At 44.8% G+C, this 20,000-nt stretch overlaps 1 protein-coding gene and 1 long non-coding RNA gene across 2 annotated transcripts in view; one reads left to right on the forward strand and one right to left on the reverse strand.

The window, feature by feature from the left end:
- LOC143288976 (low-density lipoprotein receptor-related protein 2-like) overlaps positions 1 to 17,334 on the reverse strand; it is a 56,213-nt gene extending 38,879 nt beyond the window's left edge. Inside the window, exons 1-2 of the mRNA XM_076597692.1 lie at positions 17,193 to 17,334; positions 2,182 to 2,371 (exon numbers count right to left, since the gene is read on the reverse strand). Of these exons, the coding sequence (XP_076453807.1) occupies positions 2,182 to 2,371; positions 17,193 to 17,262 (260 nt within the window). The 5' untranslated portion in view covers positions 17,263 to 17,334. The remainder of the gene's footprint in view (positions 1 to 2,181; positions 2,372 to 17,192) is intronic.
- Positions 17,335 to 17,604: 270 nt separating this feature from the next.
- LOC143288977 (uncharacterized) lies at positions 17,605 to 17,927 on the forward strand. The gene is made up of 2 exons (XR_013056159.1): positions 17,605 to 17,697; positions 17,743 to 17,927. It is a non-coding gene; the product is annotated as an uncharacterized LOC143288977 (long non-coding RNA).
- The last annotated feature ends 2,073 nt before the right edge of the window (positions 17,928 to 20,000 follow it).

The raw sequence follows: 20,000 nt of genomic DNA on the forward strand, positions 1-20,000 counted from the left end.
TTTCTTTTTGCGGGGTAATGGAGATCGAGCTCTCTTCTTTTGAATCCTTCGTTGCGTGCCTTGACTACAAACATTCCAACCAAGTTACCTCCATTTACTTTTCATGAACATCTCTCTCTCTCTCTTTCTTTTCCTTCCTTTTTTCCTTTTTTTTTTACTTCATTTTTTTTTTTTTAAGAATCACGTACAATATAACATTTCAATGTATGGTGACACAACACAACCACAACAGAACACAAAGACATGAACAACACATACACTAACACATATCCACAAACAACCACAAAATAACAAACATAACACGACAACAACAACAACACAAAACCACCACATCCACCAACACCAACATATCCACAAGCAACCACAAAATAACAAACATAACACATCATCAACAACAACAACAGCACAAAACACCACCACATCCACCAACAACAACTTGTCCACAAAATAACAAACATAACACATCATCAACAGCACAAAACACAACCACATTCACCACCAACAACATGTCCACAAACAACCACAATATGACAAAACATAACCCATCATCATCAACAAGAGCACAAAACACCACCAACAACATGTCCACAAACAACCACAATATGACAAAACATGACCCACCAAAAACACATCCACCAGCACAAACACCAACAACACATCCACCAACAAATACACAAAACAAGCACATCTACCAACACCACCAACAAGGACATAAACAACAACACGAAACAGACACAAAACCAGTACCAACACAAGACAAACACCAGACACAATAACAAACGCCAACACAAAGCAATCCCCAGCACAAACACCACACCAAATACAATAACGAACACAAAGCAATCACCGACACAATGACAAACACAAAGCAATCACAAACACCAACACCAGACACAATAAAAAAATAAAAAAACCCACACAAACACAAAGCAATCACCAACACCAGACACAATAAAAAAAACAACAACAACACAAAGCAATCACCAACACCAGACACAATAAAAAACACAGACACAAGCACTGACACAAAACCAACACTGAGCAAACACAAAGCTAATACCATCACTAACACACAAACACAACACAAAGCAATCACCAACACAAGACACAATAACAAACACCAGATACAATAGCAAACATCAAAACAAATACAAAACAAACGCCAACACAAACACCAGCACAAGTTCGTCTGTCTCAGGACATAATGGAACTCTGCACCAAGTTCAGTCAAGTTGTTGAATTGCAGCGCCTTCTGTGGCTGTACAATCTGATTCTGGATCGGCAGGCTCTGTTGCAGTTGTCGCAGGTGAAAGTCGCGCCTGGCTCAGAGGGTACGGATTCTGCCCTCTGCCGTCTGCACTCTCTCCCCTCTTCCCAGTGCTGTTCTCTCTTCTCCTCGCTCCTCTGGACGCATGCCTTCACGGTCCTTCTCCGGCTGTTACGGTCTTCAGCCACCACCTCCCAACCTGCTGGGTCCATGTCGCCTGCCCTCATGTCTCGTTTGCAGACGTCCCTGTAGCGTAGGACAGGTCTGCCTGCAGGTCTGGAACCAGTGGCCAGCTCGCCATAAAGGATGTCCTTGGGGATTCGCCCGTCATCCATTCGCCTGACGTGGCCGAGCCACCGCAGACGGCGCCGGGTCAGGAGTGCGAACATGCTGGAGATGCCCGCGCCTGGTCAAGGACTTTCTTATTTGGTACAAGGTCTTGCCACGTGATGCGGCCCAGAATTATCCAACAGCAACACAAACACTACACAAACACAACCCTCCACCACACCCCAGATCCCTAGCCAACCCCCCAACGCAGCCCCCAGCTCCCTAGCCAAACCCCCCAACGCAGCCCCCAGGTCCCCAGCCAACCCCCCCAACGCAGCCTCAGGCCCCCAGGTCCCCCAACGCAGCCCCCAGACCCCCAGCTACCTAGCCAACGCAGCCCCCAGCCCCCCAGCCCCCAGCTAAACCCCCCAACGCAGCCCCCAGGCCCCCAGGCCCCCAGCCCCCAGCCCCCAGCCAAACCCCCAACGCAGCCCCCAGCTCCCTAGCCAAACCCCCAACGCAGCCCCCAGGCCCCCAGTCCCCAGCCAAACCCCCAACGCAGCCCCCAGCTCCCTAGCCAAACCCCCCAACGCAGCCCCCAGGCCCCCAGCTCCCTAGCCAACCCCCCAACGCAGCCCCCATACCTGATGACGACCTGGTGCCACGCGAAGTGTACCGCCACGCTCTCGCCCTCCCTCCTGTGAGTGCCAGTGTCGATCCTCAGGATTTGCGGTGCCAGCGTTCCTGCCAGCCACTCTTTGGTGCCGCTAAAGAACAGCAGGGAGCGGGTCTCGTTCACAAACATGGTGGTGTTGTCGGCAAAAACGTAGGTCGCTGCAACAAAAAACACACACACACACACACAACGACAGGGGAAGAATTATTATTCAACTGAAAAAAGGGGGTGGTGGGGGTGGGGGGGGTGGGGGGGGGGGGGGCGGTTGAGGCGGAGAGGGTGGGGGTGGGGGTGGGTGGGGGAAGGACTGAGGAAGGAAGAGAGAAAGAGAGAACGGAATGAAAGACAACAAGTTCCCAGCATAGATAACAGACTTTACGTGACAGACTTTACGTAGATTGCTACAACAAAAATACACAACAAGTGCTCAACATAAATAACAGACTTTACGTAGATTGCTACAACAAAAATACAACAAGTCCTCAAAATAACTGAAAGACTTTACGTAGATTGCTACAACAAAAATACAACAAGTCCTCAAAATAACTGAAAGACTTTACGTAGATTGCTACAACAAAAATACAACAAGTGCCCAAAATAACTGAAAGACTTTACGTAGATTGCTACAACAAAAATACAAGTGCCCAAAATAACTGAAAGACTTTACGTAGATTGCTACAACAAAAATGCAACAAGTGCCCAAAATAACTGAAAGACTTTACGTAGATTGCTACAACAAAAATACAACAAGTGCCCAAAATAACTGAAAGACTTTACGTAGATTGCTACAACAAAAATACAACAAGTCCTCAAAATAACTGAAAGACTTTACGTAGATTGCTACAACAAAAATACAACAAGTGCCCAAAATAAATAACAGACTTCAAGTAGATTGCTACAACAATGAACAAGTATTCAACATAAATAACATACTTCAAGTAGATTGCTACAACAGAGAAGGAGGAATTTTGTTTAATGTCCCGTCACACATATCGGTGATTGAAGACATTTTGTTAAATTATGAACACATTTGAGTATTATCGGTTTGAAGGAGTTGGATATGTGAATGAATGGAGGATTGGTGGAAACTCGACAAATGAGGGTGAAATGAGGGTGAAATGTGAAAAAAAATACAACTAAATACAATTACAGGAAATTACTTAAAGGACTTCGTAAAAGAGAAGTCGTTAAACTGACAAGCGAAACAACTGATAATGAATGCAAAAAAAAAAAATAAAAAAAAAATAAAATAAAAACATCAACGTTCTCAGTCACTTGTGAAGGCACACTTTCGTGTACATAAGGCTTCATCAAGCTACAGTCAAAAATTATATGCTCAATTGTCAGGTTACTAAAGCATTAGACATTAGAACAACACTTGGTCCGTAATGAATTTGATAATAGTTTGAGAGCTAAACTCAGAATTGGTCTGCGAATCGGATCAAAGTCTGAGAGAGTCAACTGACGAGGTTTTTGATTTGAATTCAAGCACCTATAAAAGTCTCTTTCTAGTATATTGCTTATTTCCTTGTATGACAATGGGCAATATACTTTTATACTATCTGTATGATTCTTTGCTCCCCTTTTTGCTGCCCTGTCTGCTTGGTCGTTATAAAGGAATCCAGTATGGGATGGTATCCAACAAAAATCAACATTTGTACCCTTCGCAGAATACAACAAGTCCCCAGCATAAAGAACAGACTGCACGTAGATTGCTACAACAAAGATACGACGAGTACTCAAACACGAGCTTTGGCCACACACTTTGTTGTGTCCATAGCAACAGACAACGTTTCTGTACAGCAACAATATTATGTCATACGTTGTAACTAAGTATCCCAGAGTTCTCAGAGTAAGATTGTCTGGAGCCGATCTGCAGCAAGCCCTTCAAGGAATTGTGATGTTGCTTTGTTTTAATATATGATCTTCTTCTTCTTCTTCTTTCGTGGGCTGCAACTCCCACGTTCACTCGTATGTACATGAGTGGGATTTTACGTGTATGGCCGTCTTTACCTCGCCGTGTAGGCAGCCATACTCCGTGTTTTTTTTTGGGGGGGTGCATGCTGGGTATGTTCTTGTTTCTATAACCCACCGAACGCTAACATGGATTACTAGGATCTTTAATGTGCGTATTTGATCTTCTGCTTGCCGTATACACACTAAGGGGGTTTAGGCACTAAGCAGGTCTGCACATATCAGTGTTGTCCTGGGAGATCGAAAAACAACAACAAAAAAACATCTCCACCCCTTTTACCCACCAGGCGCCGTTACCGAGATTCGAACCCGGGACCCTCATATTGAAAGTCCAACGCTGTAACCACTCGGCTATTGCTCCCGTCATAACATGATCAAACACACCGGCTGTGTTCAGTGACTGTAATTTATGTGAAGTATGTATCAATATATCAATAGTGGAGCGATGGCCTAGAGGTAACGCGTCCGCCTAGGAAGCGAGAGAATCTGAGCGCGCTGGTTCGAATCACGGCTCAGCCGCCGATATTTTCTCCCCCTCCACTAGACCTTGAGTGGTGGTCTGGACGCTAGTCATTCGGATGAGATGATAAACCGAGGTCCCGTGTGCAGCATGCACTTAACGCACGTAAAAGAACCTACGTCAACAAAAGGGTTGTTCCTGGCAAAATTGTGTAGAAAAAAATCCACTTTGATAGGAAAAACAAATAAAACTGCACGCAGGAAAAAAAAATAAAGTAAAAAAAGGGTGGCGCTGTAGTATAGCGACGCGCTTTCCCTGGGGAGAGCAGCCTGAATTTCACACAGAGAAATCTGTTGTGATAAAAAGAAATACAAATACAAATACGGTTGAAGATATGATACACTGTAAGCCACGCTGTGTGAGAAGCAAGGAAAAAAGTAACGAAAAGAAAACAAACAAAGAATCAAAAAAACAAAAACAAACCAACAACCCAAAATAAGCAGAAGACGTCAACAACTTTTTTTTTTTTTTTTTCATGCCTTTCGGAGAACGGGAACAGTTTCCATTGAAGCCGGCTGGGCTTGTACTGTCCGCGGCATGACTTCCTTTGTGCAGCGGAGCGAATCCCCCCCCCCCCCGTCCCCAATCCAGCCCCCCCCACCCCCACCCCACCTACACACCCGCCTCAGCCCCCCCCCCTCCCCCACCAGCCTCCCCCAACTCCCTAAAGGGAAGGTATCCGAAATTTCTAACGTTGCACTGTCCATCCATTCACAATCCTACCTGAATGCTCGTGTGTATTGGCACGCGCACACACTGACACATACATGCGTGCGCGAGCACACACACACACACACACACACACACACATGCACGCACTAACACAAACACGCACGAACACACACACACACACACATACACACTTTCACAACCCCCCCCCTCCCCGTCCACCACACACACACACACACACACACGCGCACACACACACACACATACACACACACATACACACATACATACACACACACACATACACACACACATATATACACACAGATACAGACATATTTTCTATATATAGATGTGTGTAAATGTATATATACATATATATATATATATATATATATATATATATATATATATATATATATATATATATAAACATATGTGAGTATAAGTATCAGTATCAGTAGCTCAAGGAGGCGTCACTGCGTTCGGTCAAATCCATATACGTTACATCCCCCCCCCTCCCCTGTTTTCTTTCTCTCCCTTCACACACACACACACGCACACACACACACACACACACACACTGACCAGCTCACATATTCTTACACCTTTTCATCTTTTGGCGAACCACAACCCTCTTTTCCACCTCCACCCCCCCACCCCCCCCCCCCCTCCAGTGTTTAACCATCCCCCCCTTCTTTTCCTTTGTAAATATTGCTCACTTTTTTCTCTGTTCTTTTTTTTTTGTCCTTTTTTTTCTTTCTTTTTTTTTCTCTGTGATTACTCCTCACAGTTCTTAGTTTTACCTCTGTCTTGGTTTTGCCCTCTCTTTTCTTCTCCATTCTCCACTTTTCTCCCCCCATGAAGAAGGGCCTAGGGCCCGAAACGTCGGGATACTCTCTTCATAGGACAAGTCACCCACCTACAGGTCAGTCTCAACCGTTTTCTCGCCTGAATATAATATATATGTAAATCTCTCTCTCTCTCTCTCTCTCTCTCTCTCTCTCTCTCTCTCTCTCTATATATATATATATATATATATATATATATAAATAGAGAGAGAGAGAGAGAGAGAGAGAGAGAGAGAGAGAGAGAGAGATGTATGTGTGTGTGTGTGTAATATAGATATAGATACATATCATATCATATCAGCCCCCGACCCTACTCCCCCCCCCACCTCCGCCCCACCCCAACCTGCACCCGCACCCGTATAGATCACGAAACAGGAAGTGTTTACACGGTGTCTTTCCAGTCAGACCATAAAAGCGTCCTTTCTTTCTCTTGTTACCTGCACTGTTGGCCTTTGGGAAAACATTGTTTACCAGAGCATGACTCATATAATGACGCAAAAATGTGTGTGTGTGTGTGATTGTGTGTGTGTGTGTGTGTGTGTGTGTGTGTGTTGTGAATGTGTGTGTAGGGGGGGGAGGGGGCGTGCGTGTGTGCGTGTGTGCGTGCGTGCGTGCGTGCGTGTGTGTGTGTGTGTGTGTGTGTGTGTGTGTGTGTTCGAACTCTGTGTGTGTGTGTGTAATAATAATAATAATGGTATTTATATAGCGCTGAATCTTGTGCAGAGACAAATCAAAGCGCTTTCGCACCAGTCATTCACACGTATGCATAACTCTAAAACTGGAGAAGCTAAAGACAAGGAAGAGGCAGGGAAGGGAGGCTATTTTGGGAAGAGGTGGGTTTTAAGGCCAGACTTGAAAGAGCTGAGTGTGGAGACTTGACGAAGCGAAAGAGGAAGTTCATTCCAATTGCAAGGTCCAGAGACAGAGAAAGAACGGCGGCCAACAGTCGAGAGTTTGAATCTGGGTATGCGTAAATAGAGTGGATCCGAAGCTGGAGTGTAGAGGTGAAGGCGGCCACAGAGATAGGAAGGGGCTGATTTGTGAATACATTTGTAGCATAGAGTGCTGATCTTGTACTTTATTCGGTGTGAGACAGGGAGCCAGTGGAGATGTTGCAAAAGAGGAGTGATGTGCTCAGATCTTTTCTTTCTGAGGACGAGTCGGGTAGCAGAGTTTTGTATGCGCTGAAGGGACTGAATGGATGAAGCAGGCAAACCAGACAACAGAGAGTTACAGTAGTCAAGGCGAGAGAGAATGAGAGAAACAACAAGTCTAGATGCTGCGTCAATGGACAGATATTTCCGGATGGAACTGATGCGCCGCAGTTGACAGTAGCAGGATTGACATGTCTGACTGATAAGTTTTTGCATGGACAGTGTGTTGTCAAGGACAACGCCGAGGTTTCTGACTGAACTGGAAAGAGGGATGGATGTACTGCCAAGTTTGATTGTGTCAATTGTGATGGAAGAGAGTTTTTGTTTAGTTCCTATGATCATTGCTTCAGTTTTGTCCGCGTTCAATTGTAACTTATTTAGAGTCATCCAATTTTGACTATCCAGGAAGCAGTTGGATGTTTCTTGCAAGAGCGAGGACAGTTTTTCGGGGGTATCACTCTTCTGAAGTTGAGTGTCATCAGCATAAGAATGATGACTGACATTATGTCAGTTGATAATTTCAGCAAGAGGAGCAATGTACAGTGTGAAGAGCACTGGGCCTAAAACAGATCCCTGTGGGACTCCATGTTCAGTTTTAAAAGGGTTCAGACTGGAAATTATCAACCATGACAGACTGGAATCGATCAGTGAGATAAGATTTGAACCAGTTTAGAACAGTGCCGTTGATACCAAATGTAAAATGAAGACGGGAAAGAAGGATTGTGCACGCGCGCGCGCGTGTGTGTGTGTGTGTTTATATGTGCGCCTGTGTATTTCATTGCCAGGATTGTCTAGGCGTGCCCTTGCTTTACATAAATTGAACATTGTTCCACTCTTTTATGTCGGTTTTTGTATGCATTCTAGATTTATTTTAATAGTCATTATAAAAAGCTCACAGTGCTCTGTTGTAAAGTGCCACGGGAACGTAATCTTTGGTAGTAGCAGCAGCAGCAGTAGCAGCAGTAGTAGCAGCAGCAGTAGCAGTGGTAGTAGCAGCAGCAGTAGTAGCAGCAGTAGTAGCAGTAGCAGCAGTAGTAGTAGCAGGAGCAGTAGCAGCAGCAGTAGTAACAGCAGCAGTAGTAGCAGCAGCAGTAGCAGCTATAGTAGTAGCAGCAGCAGTAGCAGCAGCAGTAGCAGCTGTAGTAGTATTGTATGTATGACAGTCAATCGTGTCCGACTTTGACCATCACAACAGCATAGGAGGCTGTCTGCTGTCCCGACTATCTGGGCCAGAATCTGATTATAGTGGAGAGTGTCTTGCCCCAAGGTACATCCCCCACTCTCTCGGCCAAGAGGGTTTTAGGACTGTCGGCGTTGGGGATGGTTCCCAAAGGCCAGCTAGCCCCCCCCCCCCCCCCGCCCCCCTTTCCACCCCGCCCCCAAGGCTACAGCACTAAGAGCCAGTGCAATTTTGCCTCCTAGTTTGAGAGTCATAGTCCTTCACAAAAAGACTAAGCTGTAAATGATTTCCCATTGACTGGAGAAACCATTGATGACACAGCTCTCATTTTGCTGTTGGTCCCAACTGTAAAACTTTCGTCAATCTGTGATATAAGCTGAGTGTTGGGACAGAGTGTAGTAGTATTAGTATAGCAATGATAGCAACAACAACAACCATCATGATAATAATGATGATAATAATAATGGATACTTATATAGCACACTATCCAGAAATCTGCTCTAGGTGCTTTACAAAATCGCTTTTGTTAACATAAAACATCATATCTATGTTACATACACACACACCAAAATGTGACTACACACACACACACACACACACACACACACACACACACACACACACACACACACACACACACACACACACACACACACACACACACACACACGCTGCATACATACATTTTAACATACATGTGTATCTAACAGCTACCCTAACACATACGCACACATAGGCAGGCACAAACTTACATAAACACACGCACACACAATACACATTCATATACATGCATGTAGTTATGTACACATACATATGTATCCACGCATAGACAAGCACAGCTAACGCAAAGGAAGTGGACCTGCCACAATTGAACTTATTGCTGAGGGAAAAGGCGAGTTTTGAGACGAGATTTAAAAGATGCGAGGGAATCAGAATGACGGAGGTTATCAGGGAGCTTGTTCCACGTCTTTGGCGATTGAAAAGAAAACGATCTGTGTCCATAGGTCTTACTTCTGACGTGAGGTATCCTGAGAATAGTAATGATAAGTAAATTACCAACCCATACATGGGAGTTACAGCCCAAGAACCAAGGAAGAGAAGGCGTGAGAGAACAAGAAAAAAAAGACTGTAATTATTGTCAATAGCCGCGTCTTCTGAAAGCCTAACAAAAGCTTCCTTCTTGCTAATACGTAGTGCCTCTTGAGATTTTTTTCACCACGCCCTTCGCTGTGTGTGTGTGTGTGTGTGTGTGTGTGTGTGTGTGTGTGTGTGTGTGTGTGTGTGAGTGTGTGTGTGAGTCTCTGTCTGTGTGCATCCGTGTGTGATTGTGTGTGCGTGTGTGTGTTTGTGTGTGTGTGTGTGTGTGTGTGTGTGTGTGTGTGTGTGTGTGTGTGTGTATGTATGTATGTGCGCGTGCGTGCGTGTGTGTGTGTGTGTGTGTGTGTGTGTGTGTGTGTGTGTGTCTGTGTGTGTGTGTGTGTGTGTGTGTGTGTGTAGAAAGAAAACAAACCAACAACAAGCGGGCGGGAGTGTTGAGCGTATGCACGTTCGGTGGAAGCCTTTGGCAGAAGACGATACAAGATAAAAATAAAAAAAATTTTTAGATATGCTCTCTCTCTCTCTCTCTCTCTCTCTCTCTCTCTCGCACACACACACACACACACACACACACACACACACACACACACACACACACACACACACACACACACAGCGCTACACCAATGCCTAGACGCACTTGAAAATGCAGATTTGTACAGATGTGTTTCGAAGCATTCATCTCTTTCTCTCGTTATTTTTCTTCTCTCTCTCTCTCTCTCTCTCTCTCTCTCTCGCACACACACACACACACACACACACACACACACACACACACAACGCTACACCACTACTGAGAAACTCCAACGAAAAAAGCATAAGATTTGTACAGAATTGTTTTGAAGCTTTCTTCCTTTTCTCTCGATATTTGTCAATTTTTCTTTCACTTCATTCGCTGTGTTTGCATTACCATAATTATTACTAACCCCCCCCCCCCCCCCCCCCCCCCCCCCACCTTCCTCCCCTCAGGCAGTGGTCTAAATGCATTGCCCCTTCAAGCTTTTATAATCTGTTTCTCCTTGATTTCCGTTCACTTGAAGATGCACCCGGTGTAGCACGACGGTTTGCATCACCCCCAATCAAAACATAGCCACCCGGGAGGATAATGCTATAAACTGGGGACGGATTGGTAACTACCATGGGCTAAGTTGATATTAGTTTTGGGTTTCTTTGGTAAGATCAGTCTTCTTCTTCTTCTTCTTCTTCTGCGTTTGTGGGCTGCAACTCGCCATGTAGGCAGCCATACTCCGCTTTTGTGGGGTGCGCATGCTGGGTATGTTCTTGTTTCCATAACCCACCGAACACTGACATGGATTACAGGATCTTTAACGTGCGTGTTTGATCTTCTGCTTGCCGTATACACACGAAGGGGGTTCAGGCACTAGCAGGTCTGCACATATGTTGACCTGGGAGATCGGAAAAAATCTCCACCCTTTACCCACCAGGCGCCGTCACCGTGATTCGAACCCGGGACCCTCAGATTGAAAGTCCAACGCTTTAACCACTCAGCTATTGCGCCCGTCGGTAACATCAGTCAAAACAAGGCGACAACCCTTTTCAGTATGATGATTAGATTGTGTGTGTGTGTGTGTGTGTGTGTGTGTGTGTGTGTGTGTGTGTGTGTGTGTGCGTGCGTGCGTGCCTGAGGGTGCCATGCGTGCATGCACACAGACACACGGCTACATACACACGACCACAGACACACCGATGCGCGTGCCAACCAACCGAAACTGTCAACAAATATTTTCAAATTGTACCCACTTAGTAAAAGTTTTAGCACGTTTTGTTTATTTCAATTAATTTGATTTGTCAACCTTCACTGATTTAGTTTTCAATACGGATGCTCTGTACTCAATCAACACAACGTTCTTGCTTAATAAAGATTGCCATTATGACCAATTTTGGTTGTTGCTTTATTAATTAATTCCACCAATCCCCCCCCCCCCCTCCAAACCCATCCTCCCCTGCCCCACCTCCCCCCGCCCCGAAAAAAAAAATTGAAGAAAAGAAAGACTTCACAAGTACGTTTCTTACATGAAACACATGACAAACACATCATGAGTGACACATGAATCAGCCAGTCTAAGCGTGAACACAATGCCTTAGGATCGTATCAAACTGATTGTGAGGCAGAGAATTTTTTTAAAAGTCGGCAGAAACAACAAGAAAATATTGATGAAGTCTGGTTGCAAATCACTGGCTTTTGTTTATCAGGAAGAAAAGATACAGCTTCACTCCCCTTAATACCATTATTCATTTATTTATTTATTTATTTATTTCAAATATCTATTTATTTTCTTTATTTATTTATCATTGATTTTTAGTTCATTTTTCTTATATTGTTATTATTTATCGTTTTATTTCTCTACTGTTGATTGAGTTATTCAGTAAGTTAGGTTTTAAGGAACTTATTTTTCTGACAGTAGAAGAAAATAGACAATTGCAATTCTTTAGGCTCTGGGCGAAACCTGGCATTGTGAAATTGCATCACAACATGTACGTCATGGCGTGCGTGCGTCATAATAGCTGCGTAAGAGTGACCCTGGTAACATGTAAACAACTTGTCCTTTGAGGAAGGAACGTGATCGTTCCGAAAATTTGGAATATTTGACAGATTGATGTGTTTGTTTTCTTTTGTTTTTTCTCTTTATATATATATATATTTTATTTGTATTTGTATATGTATTTCTTTTTATCACAACAGATTGTTCTGTGTGAAATTCGGGCTGCTCTCCCCAGGGAGAGCGCGTCGCTACACTACAGCGCCGTCCATTTTTTTTCGTATTTTTTCCTGCGTGCATTTTGATTCGTTTTACCTATTTTTCTACAGAATTTTGCTAGGAACAACCCTTTTGTTGCCGTGGGTTCTTTTACGTGCGCTAAGTGCATGCTAGCACACGGGACTCTGGTTTATCCTCTCATCCGAATGACTAGTGTCCAAACCACCACTCAAGGTCTAGTGGAGGGGGAGAAAATATCGGCGGCTGAGCCGTGATTCGAAGCAGCGCGCTCAGATTCTCTCGCTTCCTAGGCGGACGCGTTACTTCCAGTCCATCACTCCAATATATATATATATACATATAGTAAGACACGGATGACGTAGCTGGTGTGAAGACTGGAGAGAGACAGAGAGTTAGGCATTTGGGGGGTGTGGTGGGGGGGGAGGGGGGATAGTTTGTGGAGAGAGAGAGAGAGGATGGTGTGGAGATAGACACTGAAAAAAGAGATGTTGGAGGGGAGATAGATAGATAAGGTAAGGGTTGGAAGAGTAGTGTAATACAGCGAGGGGGTAGAGGGGTGTGTGTGTGGGGGGGGGGGATAGTTTGTGGAGAGGGGATGGTGTGGAGATAGACACTGAAAAAGGAGATGTTGGAGGGGAGATAGATAGATAGGTAAGGGTGGTATGAGTAGTGTAATACAGCGAGGGGGGAGAGAGTTAGGCATTTGGGGGGTGTGGCGGGTGGGGGGAGGATAGTTTGTGGAGAGAGAGAGAGGATGGTGTGGAGAAAGACACTGAAAAAAGAGATGTTGGAGGGGAGATAGATAGATAAGGTAAGGGTTGGAAGAGTAGTGTAATACAGCGAGGGGGTAGAGGGGTGTGTGTGTGGGGGGGGGGATAGTTTGTGGAGAGGGGATGGTGTGGAGATAGACACTGAAAAAGGAGATGTTGGAGGGGAGATAGATAGATAGGTAAGGGTGGTATGAGTAGTGTAATACAGCGAGGGGGGAGAGAGTTAGGCATTTGGGGGGTGTGGTGGGTTGGATGGGGGATAGTTTGTGGAGAGAGAGAGAGGATGGTGTGGAGAAAGACACTGAAAAAAGAGATGTTGGAGGGGAGATAGATAGATAAGGTAAGGGTTGGAAGAGTAGTGTAATACAGCGAGGGGGTAGAGAGGGGTGTGTGTGTGTGTGTGGGGGGGATAGTTTGTGGAGAGGGGATGGTGTGGAAATAGACACTGAAAAAGGAGATGTTGGAGGGGAGATAGATAGATAGGTAAGGGTGGTATGAGTAGTGTAATACAGCGAGGGGGGAGAGAGTTAGGCATTTGGGGGGTGTGGTGGGGGGGGGGATAGTTTGTGGAGAGAGAGAGAGAGAGGATGGTGTGGAGAAAGACACTGAAAAAAGAGATGTTGGAGGGGAGATAGATAGATAAGGTAAGGGTTGGAAGAGTAGTGTAATACAGCGAGGGGGTAGAGAGGGGTGTGTGTGTGGGGGGGGGGGATAGTTTGTGGAGAGGGGATGGTGTGGAAATAGACACTGAAAAAGGAGATGTTGGAGGGGAGATAGATAGATAGGTAAGGGTGGTATGAGTAGTGTAATACAGCGAGGGGGGAGAGAGTTAGGCATTTGAGGGGTGTGGTGGGGGGGGGATAGTTTGTGGAGAGAGAGAGAGGATGGTGTGGAGAAAGACACTGAAAAAAGAGATGTTGGAGGGGAGATAGATAGATAGATAGGTAAGGGTGGTATGAGTAGTGTAATACAGCGAGGGAGTAGAGGGGTGTGTGTGTATAGGGTGGGGGGGGGGATAGTTTGTAGAGAGAGAGAGAGGGGATGGTGTGGAGAAAGACAGTGAAAAAAGAGATGTTGGAGGGGAGATAGGTAAGAGTGGGAAGAGTAGTGTAATACAGCGAGGGAGTAGAGAGACAGAGAGAGTTAGACATTTGGGGGGTGTGGTGGGGGGGGAGGGATAGTTTGTGGAGATAGAGGGAGAGGATAGTGTGGAGATAGACAGTGAAAAAAGAGATGTTGGAGGGGAGACAGATAGATAAGGGTGGTGAAGAGTAGTGTAATACAGCGAGAGGGTAGAGAGGGGGGTGTGTGTAGGGGGGTGGGGGGGGATGGAGTAATAGGACAGGAGGAAATGTCTGAGGGGTATGACAAGTGGAGTGATGGCCTAGAGGTAACACGTCCGCCTAGGAAACGAGAGAATCTGAGCGCGCTGGTTCGAATCACGGCTCAGCCGCCGGTATTTTCTCTCCCCTCCACTAGACCTTGAGTGGTGGTCTGGACGCTAGTCATTCGGTTGAGACGATAAACCGAGGTCCCGTGTGCTAGCAGGCACTTAGCGCACGTAAAAGAACCCACGGCAACAAGAGGATTGTTCCTGGCAAAATTCTGTAGGGGGGGGGGGGGGGAAGTAGTGCGGTACATGGGGAGGGGAGAGAGAGAGAAAGAGAGAGAGAGAGAGAGAGTGAGGGTACAGTTTCAGTTTCAGTAGCTCAAGGGAGGCGTCACTGCGTTCAGACAAATCCATACAAATACGCTACACCACCCACATCTGCCAAGCAGATGCCTGACCAGCAGCATAACATAACCCAACGCGCTTAGTCATGGCCTTGAGAAAAAAAAAGAAAACATAAAAAAAAGAACTACTACTAATAATAATGATATGAATAAAGCGCAAAAACTTGATGAAGTCAACTATTAGCGTACCAAAAGAAAACAAAACAAAACAAAAAGTACACACACACACACACACACACACACACACACACACATATATATATATATATATAAAATAGCTAACTAAATTTTTTTTTAATACCCCCCCCCCCACTAAATACTACTACTACTACTACTAATAATAACTAACTAAATAAATAAATAAAATAAATAAAAAAGACTCGCCCCCCTTCCCCCCACCCACCCACCTCCCCCGGGGTACCATTTACGATTCTAATAGCCCCCCACCACCACCACCACCACCACCACACCCACCACCCACCAGCCCCCCGCCCCCGTCCCTCCTCCACCAACCCTTCCCCTGTCCGGCCGGGGGGGTAGTTATGGTAGGAGGGGGAGACGATTTCGGATGTAGCACCGGTACCTATTGCATTTACCAGCACGCTTTGCTTGTCTCTTGGGTGAGTGTACAGAGCTGAAGTACGTATGGTGTGTGTGGGGGGGCGGGGGGGTGGGGGTGGGGGGTGGGGGGGAGGAGGAAGGAGGAGGTGGAGAGGCGGGGTGGGGAGTGCTCGACTGTGTCAGATATCAGTGGTTTTTACTGCATACAGTGACACGTTTGTTTTTGTTTTTGGTTTTTTTTCTTCTTATCTCTTGTGCGTGTGTACAGAACAGGATTTGTTCTTAACCCTTTCTAACACACACACACATGTGCACACACACACACATGTGCACAAACCCACACACACATGTGCACACACACACATGTGCACACACACACACACACACACACACACACACACACACACACACACACATACAAACACACACAAACACACAAACGCACACACACACACACACACACACACACACACACACACACCCTTTACTAGCCACATCTCATCCACGCATGACTGAGGTCGAAAGGGAATTTCGTACAGTGTAGACCAGAATCTCGCTTGAATGAAACTCGCCACCCGTAGATTTTCATTCGAATGATGTGACGCTTTCCCGAACTAACAAGAACACTGTGTCTGTATGATTTTGTTATCAGAAAGACAGAAAGAATAGGAAGAGAGGAAGGAAAGAAGAAAGAAAGATAGATAGAAAGGAAGGAAGGAAGATAGAAAGGAAGGATGGATGGAAGGAAGGAAGAAAGATAGAAAGGAAGGATGGATGGAAGGAAGGAAGAAAGATAGAAAGGAAGGAAGGAAGGAAGAGAGAAAGATAGATAGAAAGGAAGGAAGGAAGAAAGAAAGAAAGAAAGATAGAAAGGAAGGAAGGAAGGAAGATAGAAAGGAAGGATGGATGGAAGGAAGGAAGAAAGATAGAAAGGAAGGATGGATGGAAGGAAGGAAGAAAGATAGAAAGAAAGGAAGGATGGAGGAAGAAAGAAAGAGAAAAGAAGGAAGGAAGGAAGGAAGGAAGAAAAGAAAGAAGAAAAAAGAAAGGAAGAAAGAAAGATAGAAAGCAAGGATGGAGGAAGAAAGATAGAAAGGAAGGAAGGATGGAGGAAGAAAGATAGAAAGGAAGGAAGGATGGAGGAAGAAAGATAGAAAGCAAGGAAGGAAGGAAGATAGAAAGGAAGGATGGATGGAAGGAAGGAAGAAAGATAGAAAGGAAGGAAGGAATGGAGAAGGAAAGATAGAAGGAAAGGAAGGATGGAGGAAGAAAGAAAGAGAAAAGAAGGAAGGAAGGAAAGAAGAAAAGAAAGAAGAAAAAAGAAAGGAAGAAAGAAAGAAAGCAAGGAAGGGACAAAGAAAGATAGAAAGGAAGGAAGGATGGAAGAAAAGAAAGAAGAAAAAAGAAAGAAAGAAAGATAGAAAGGAAGGAAGCGAGAAAGAAAGATAAAAAGGAAGGAAGGATTGAGGAAGAAAGAAGGATAGAAAGGAAGGAAAGAAGAAGGAAAAAAAAGGAAGGAAGAAAGAAAGATAGAAAGGAAAGAAGGAAGGAAGAAAAATAGAAAGGAAGAACGGAAGAAAAGAAAAGGAAGGAAGGAAGGAAGGAAGAAAGGAAGGAAGGAAGAAATGAAGGAAGGAAGCAAGAAAAGAAGAAAAAAAAGAAAGGAAGGAAGAAAGAAAGAGAGGAAGGAAGGAATGAAAGATCGAGAAGGAAAAAAAACAACTCACAATTGTTTTCAGCCGAAACCGATCCAACGGCAAGCAAAGCGAAGACCAGCAAGCTGAGAGTCCTCGCCATAGTCCTTGTAGATCGCCCACAATGACGTCACCACTACTACAACCACGACAACGACAACAACAACAACATAACAACCACGACAACGGTACCACCACCACCACAACCAACAACAACAACAACAACAGCAGCAGCAACAACAGCGACAACAGTCAACAACAAAGAAACAACAACGACAGCAACGACAATAAAACGAACAGCAATGCAACAACTACATCAGCAACAATGATAGCAACCACAACCACAACAGCAACAACAACAACAGCAAAGACAACAACAAAACAACAACAACAACGACGAGAAGATGAATAACTGCTTGGGACGTTAGCCTGTTTATCAATCCAGGTGTAACGTCACTGGGTCCTGAGAACGATGACTGTTTATCAATCCAAATGTAACGTCGCTGGTCCGGGAACGATGACCATTTTACTGATCCAGGTGTAACGTCGAAGTTGGGATAACGATGATGACTGATTGATCCAGGTGTAACGTCGAAGTTGGGATAACGATGATGACTTATTGATCCAGGTGTCACGTCCGCTGGTCTGAGAAGGACGACTGTCTATTGTTGATCCAGGTGTAACGTCGATGCTGGAACCGACGACTGTCAATACGGACAAGAGCAGAGCTGCGCTGGAAATGACAGAAATAAAATAAAATAAAATAAATATGTAGCAATGTGAGAGCTGTATTATCAATGGTTTCTTCATTGCAGTGCGAAATCATTTACAGTTCAAGTCTTTTGTGAAGGACTATGACTCTCAATCTAGGAGGCAAAAATTGCACTGGCTCTTAGTGCTGCAGCCTTGAGGAACCATCCCAACTCCAACTGTCCTGAAACCTCCTTGGCCAAGAGAGTGGGGATGTAATTTGGGCAAGACACTCTCCACTATAATCAAGTTCTAGCCCAAATAGTCGGGACAGCAGTTGCCTTCTCTGCTGTTCTGATGGCCATAGTCGAGCATGACTAATAATTATAACAACCGACAAAGAGTGGTAACTCTCTGCATTTTAAAAGGTACACGACTTCAAGTTTATGCTGCTTACGCTACCGATTCAGCGAGCACAAAGTTGAATACAAGGTATACATGGGAACAAACCTATATATATGATAGTCAGTCGTGTCCGACTATGACCATCAGAACAGCAGAGGAGGCAACTGCGGTTCCGACTATCTGGGCTAGAATTTGATTATAGTGGAGAGTGTCTTGCCCAAGTTACATCCCCACTCTCTCGGCCAAGAGGGTTTTAGGACAGTCGGCGTTGGGATGGTTCCCAAAGGCCAGCTAGCCCACACGGCTGCAGCACTAAGAACCAGTGCAATTTTGCCTTCTAGTTTGAGAGTCATAGTCCTTCACAAAAGACTAAGCTGTAAACGAATTCCCACTGACTGGAGAAACCATTGATAATACAGCTCTCACTTTGTTGTTGGCCCAAATGTAAAACTTACAAATCTAGACGCTTCCTTAAAAACAGGAGGCTCTGAGCCTGTCCTTAAACCGATCATTTGACATGTGCACACAACAGAGTGATAGAAAAAAAAAGTGCCAACATTCCGAAATAATTACAATATAATACAGTTTATAATAGTACACGTTGGGACAGAGAGAGAGGGTCGGTGGCAAAGTTTCAGTTTCAGTTTCGTTTTCGGTTTCTCAAGGAGGCGTCACTGCGTTCGGACAAATCCTTATACGCTACACCACATCTGCTAGACAGATGCCTGACCAGCAGGCATAACATAACCCAACGCGCTTTGTCAGGCCTTGAGTGCATGCTTATGTATTTGTGGACCTATCAGAATGGATTTTTCTACAGAATTTTGCCCGAGGACAACATTCTCGTTGCCATGGGTTCTTTTCCAGTGCGTCATATGCGTGCTGCACACGGGACCTCGGTTTATCGTCTCATCAGAATGACTAGTTGCTCAGTTTGGTTTTCAAAACTTGAGGGAAAGGGGCGAGAGGGGGATTCGAACCCACACCCTCACGGACTCTCTGTATTGGCAGCTGAGCGTCTTAACCATTCTGCCACCTTCCCCCGTGGAAAAATGTTGCTGACAGAATGTTACACAAAGTGATGAATCATCGCCATAATATGCCAGTGTACTGTTTGGTGCAGGGTAATGTGTGGTGTGTGTGTTGTTGGGGCTCATGTACGTTTATATGTACTTGACTGTGCTTTCATATCTGTGAAACTGCATGTTTGGTGCATATCTGTTATGCATGTGCGGGTGTATGTGTGAATGTGTGTCTTCATGTTTTACATTTTTTTGTTTATTTATCATCATTGTTGTCTTATTTATTTATTTATTTATTTTTATTATTAGTACTACTACCTTTTTATATTATAATTATTATTTATTTATTTATTTATTTATGTAAGCTTATCTATTATTTATTCACCTTTTTTCTTTTCTTTTTTCTCAAGGCCTGACTAAGCGCGTTGGGTTACGCTGCTGGTCAGGCATCTGCTTGGCAGATGTGGTGTAGCGTATATGGATTTGTCCGAACGCAGTGACGCCTCCTTGAGCTACTGAAACTGAAACTGAAACTGTTTGGTTGATTGATTGATATGGATACTTATACTACTTATATCCTCACTCAAATCCAAAGCTCCAAGTGAAGTGATGACCTAGAGGTAACACGTCCGCCTACGAAGCGAGAGAATCTGACCGCGCTGGTTCGAATCACGGCTCAGCCGCCGATATTTTCTCCCCCTCCACTAGACCTTGAGTGGTGGTC

This window comes from Babylonia areolata, chromosome 13 (genome assembly GCF_041734735.1).
Source record: "Babylonia areolata isolate BAREFJ2019XMU chromosome 13, ASM4173473v1, whole genome shotgun sequence".
NCBI classification, from domain to species: domain Eukaryota; kingdom Metazoa; phylum Mollusca; class Gastropoda; order Neogastropoda; family Buccinidae; genus Babylonia; species Babylonia areolata.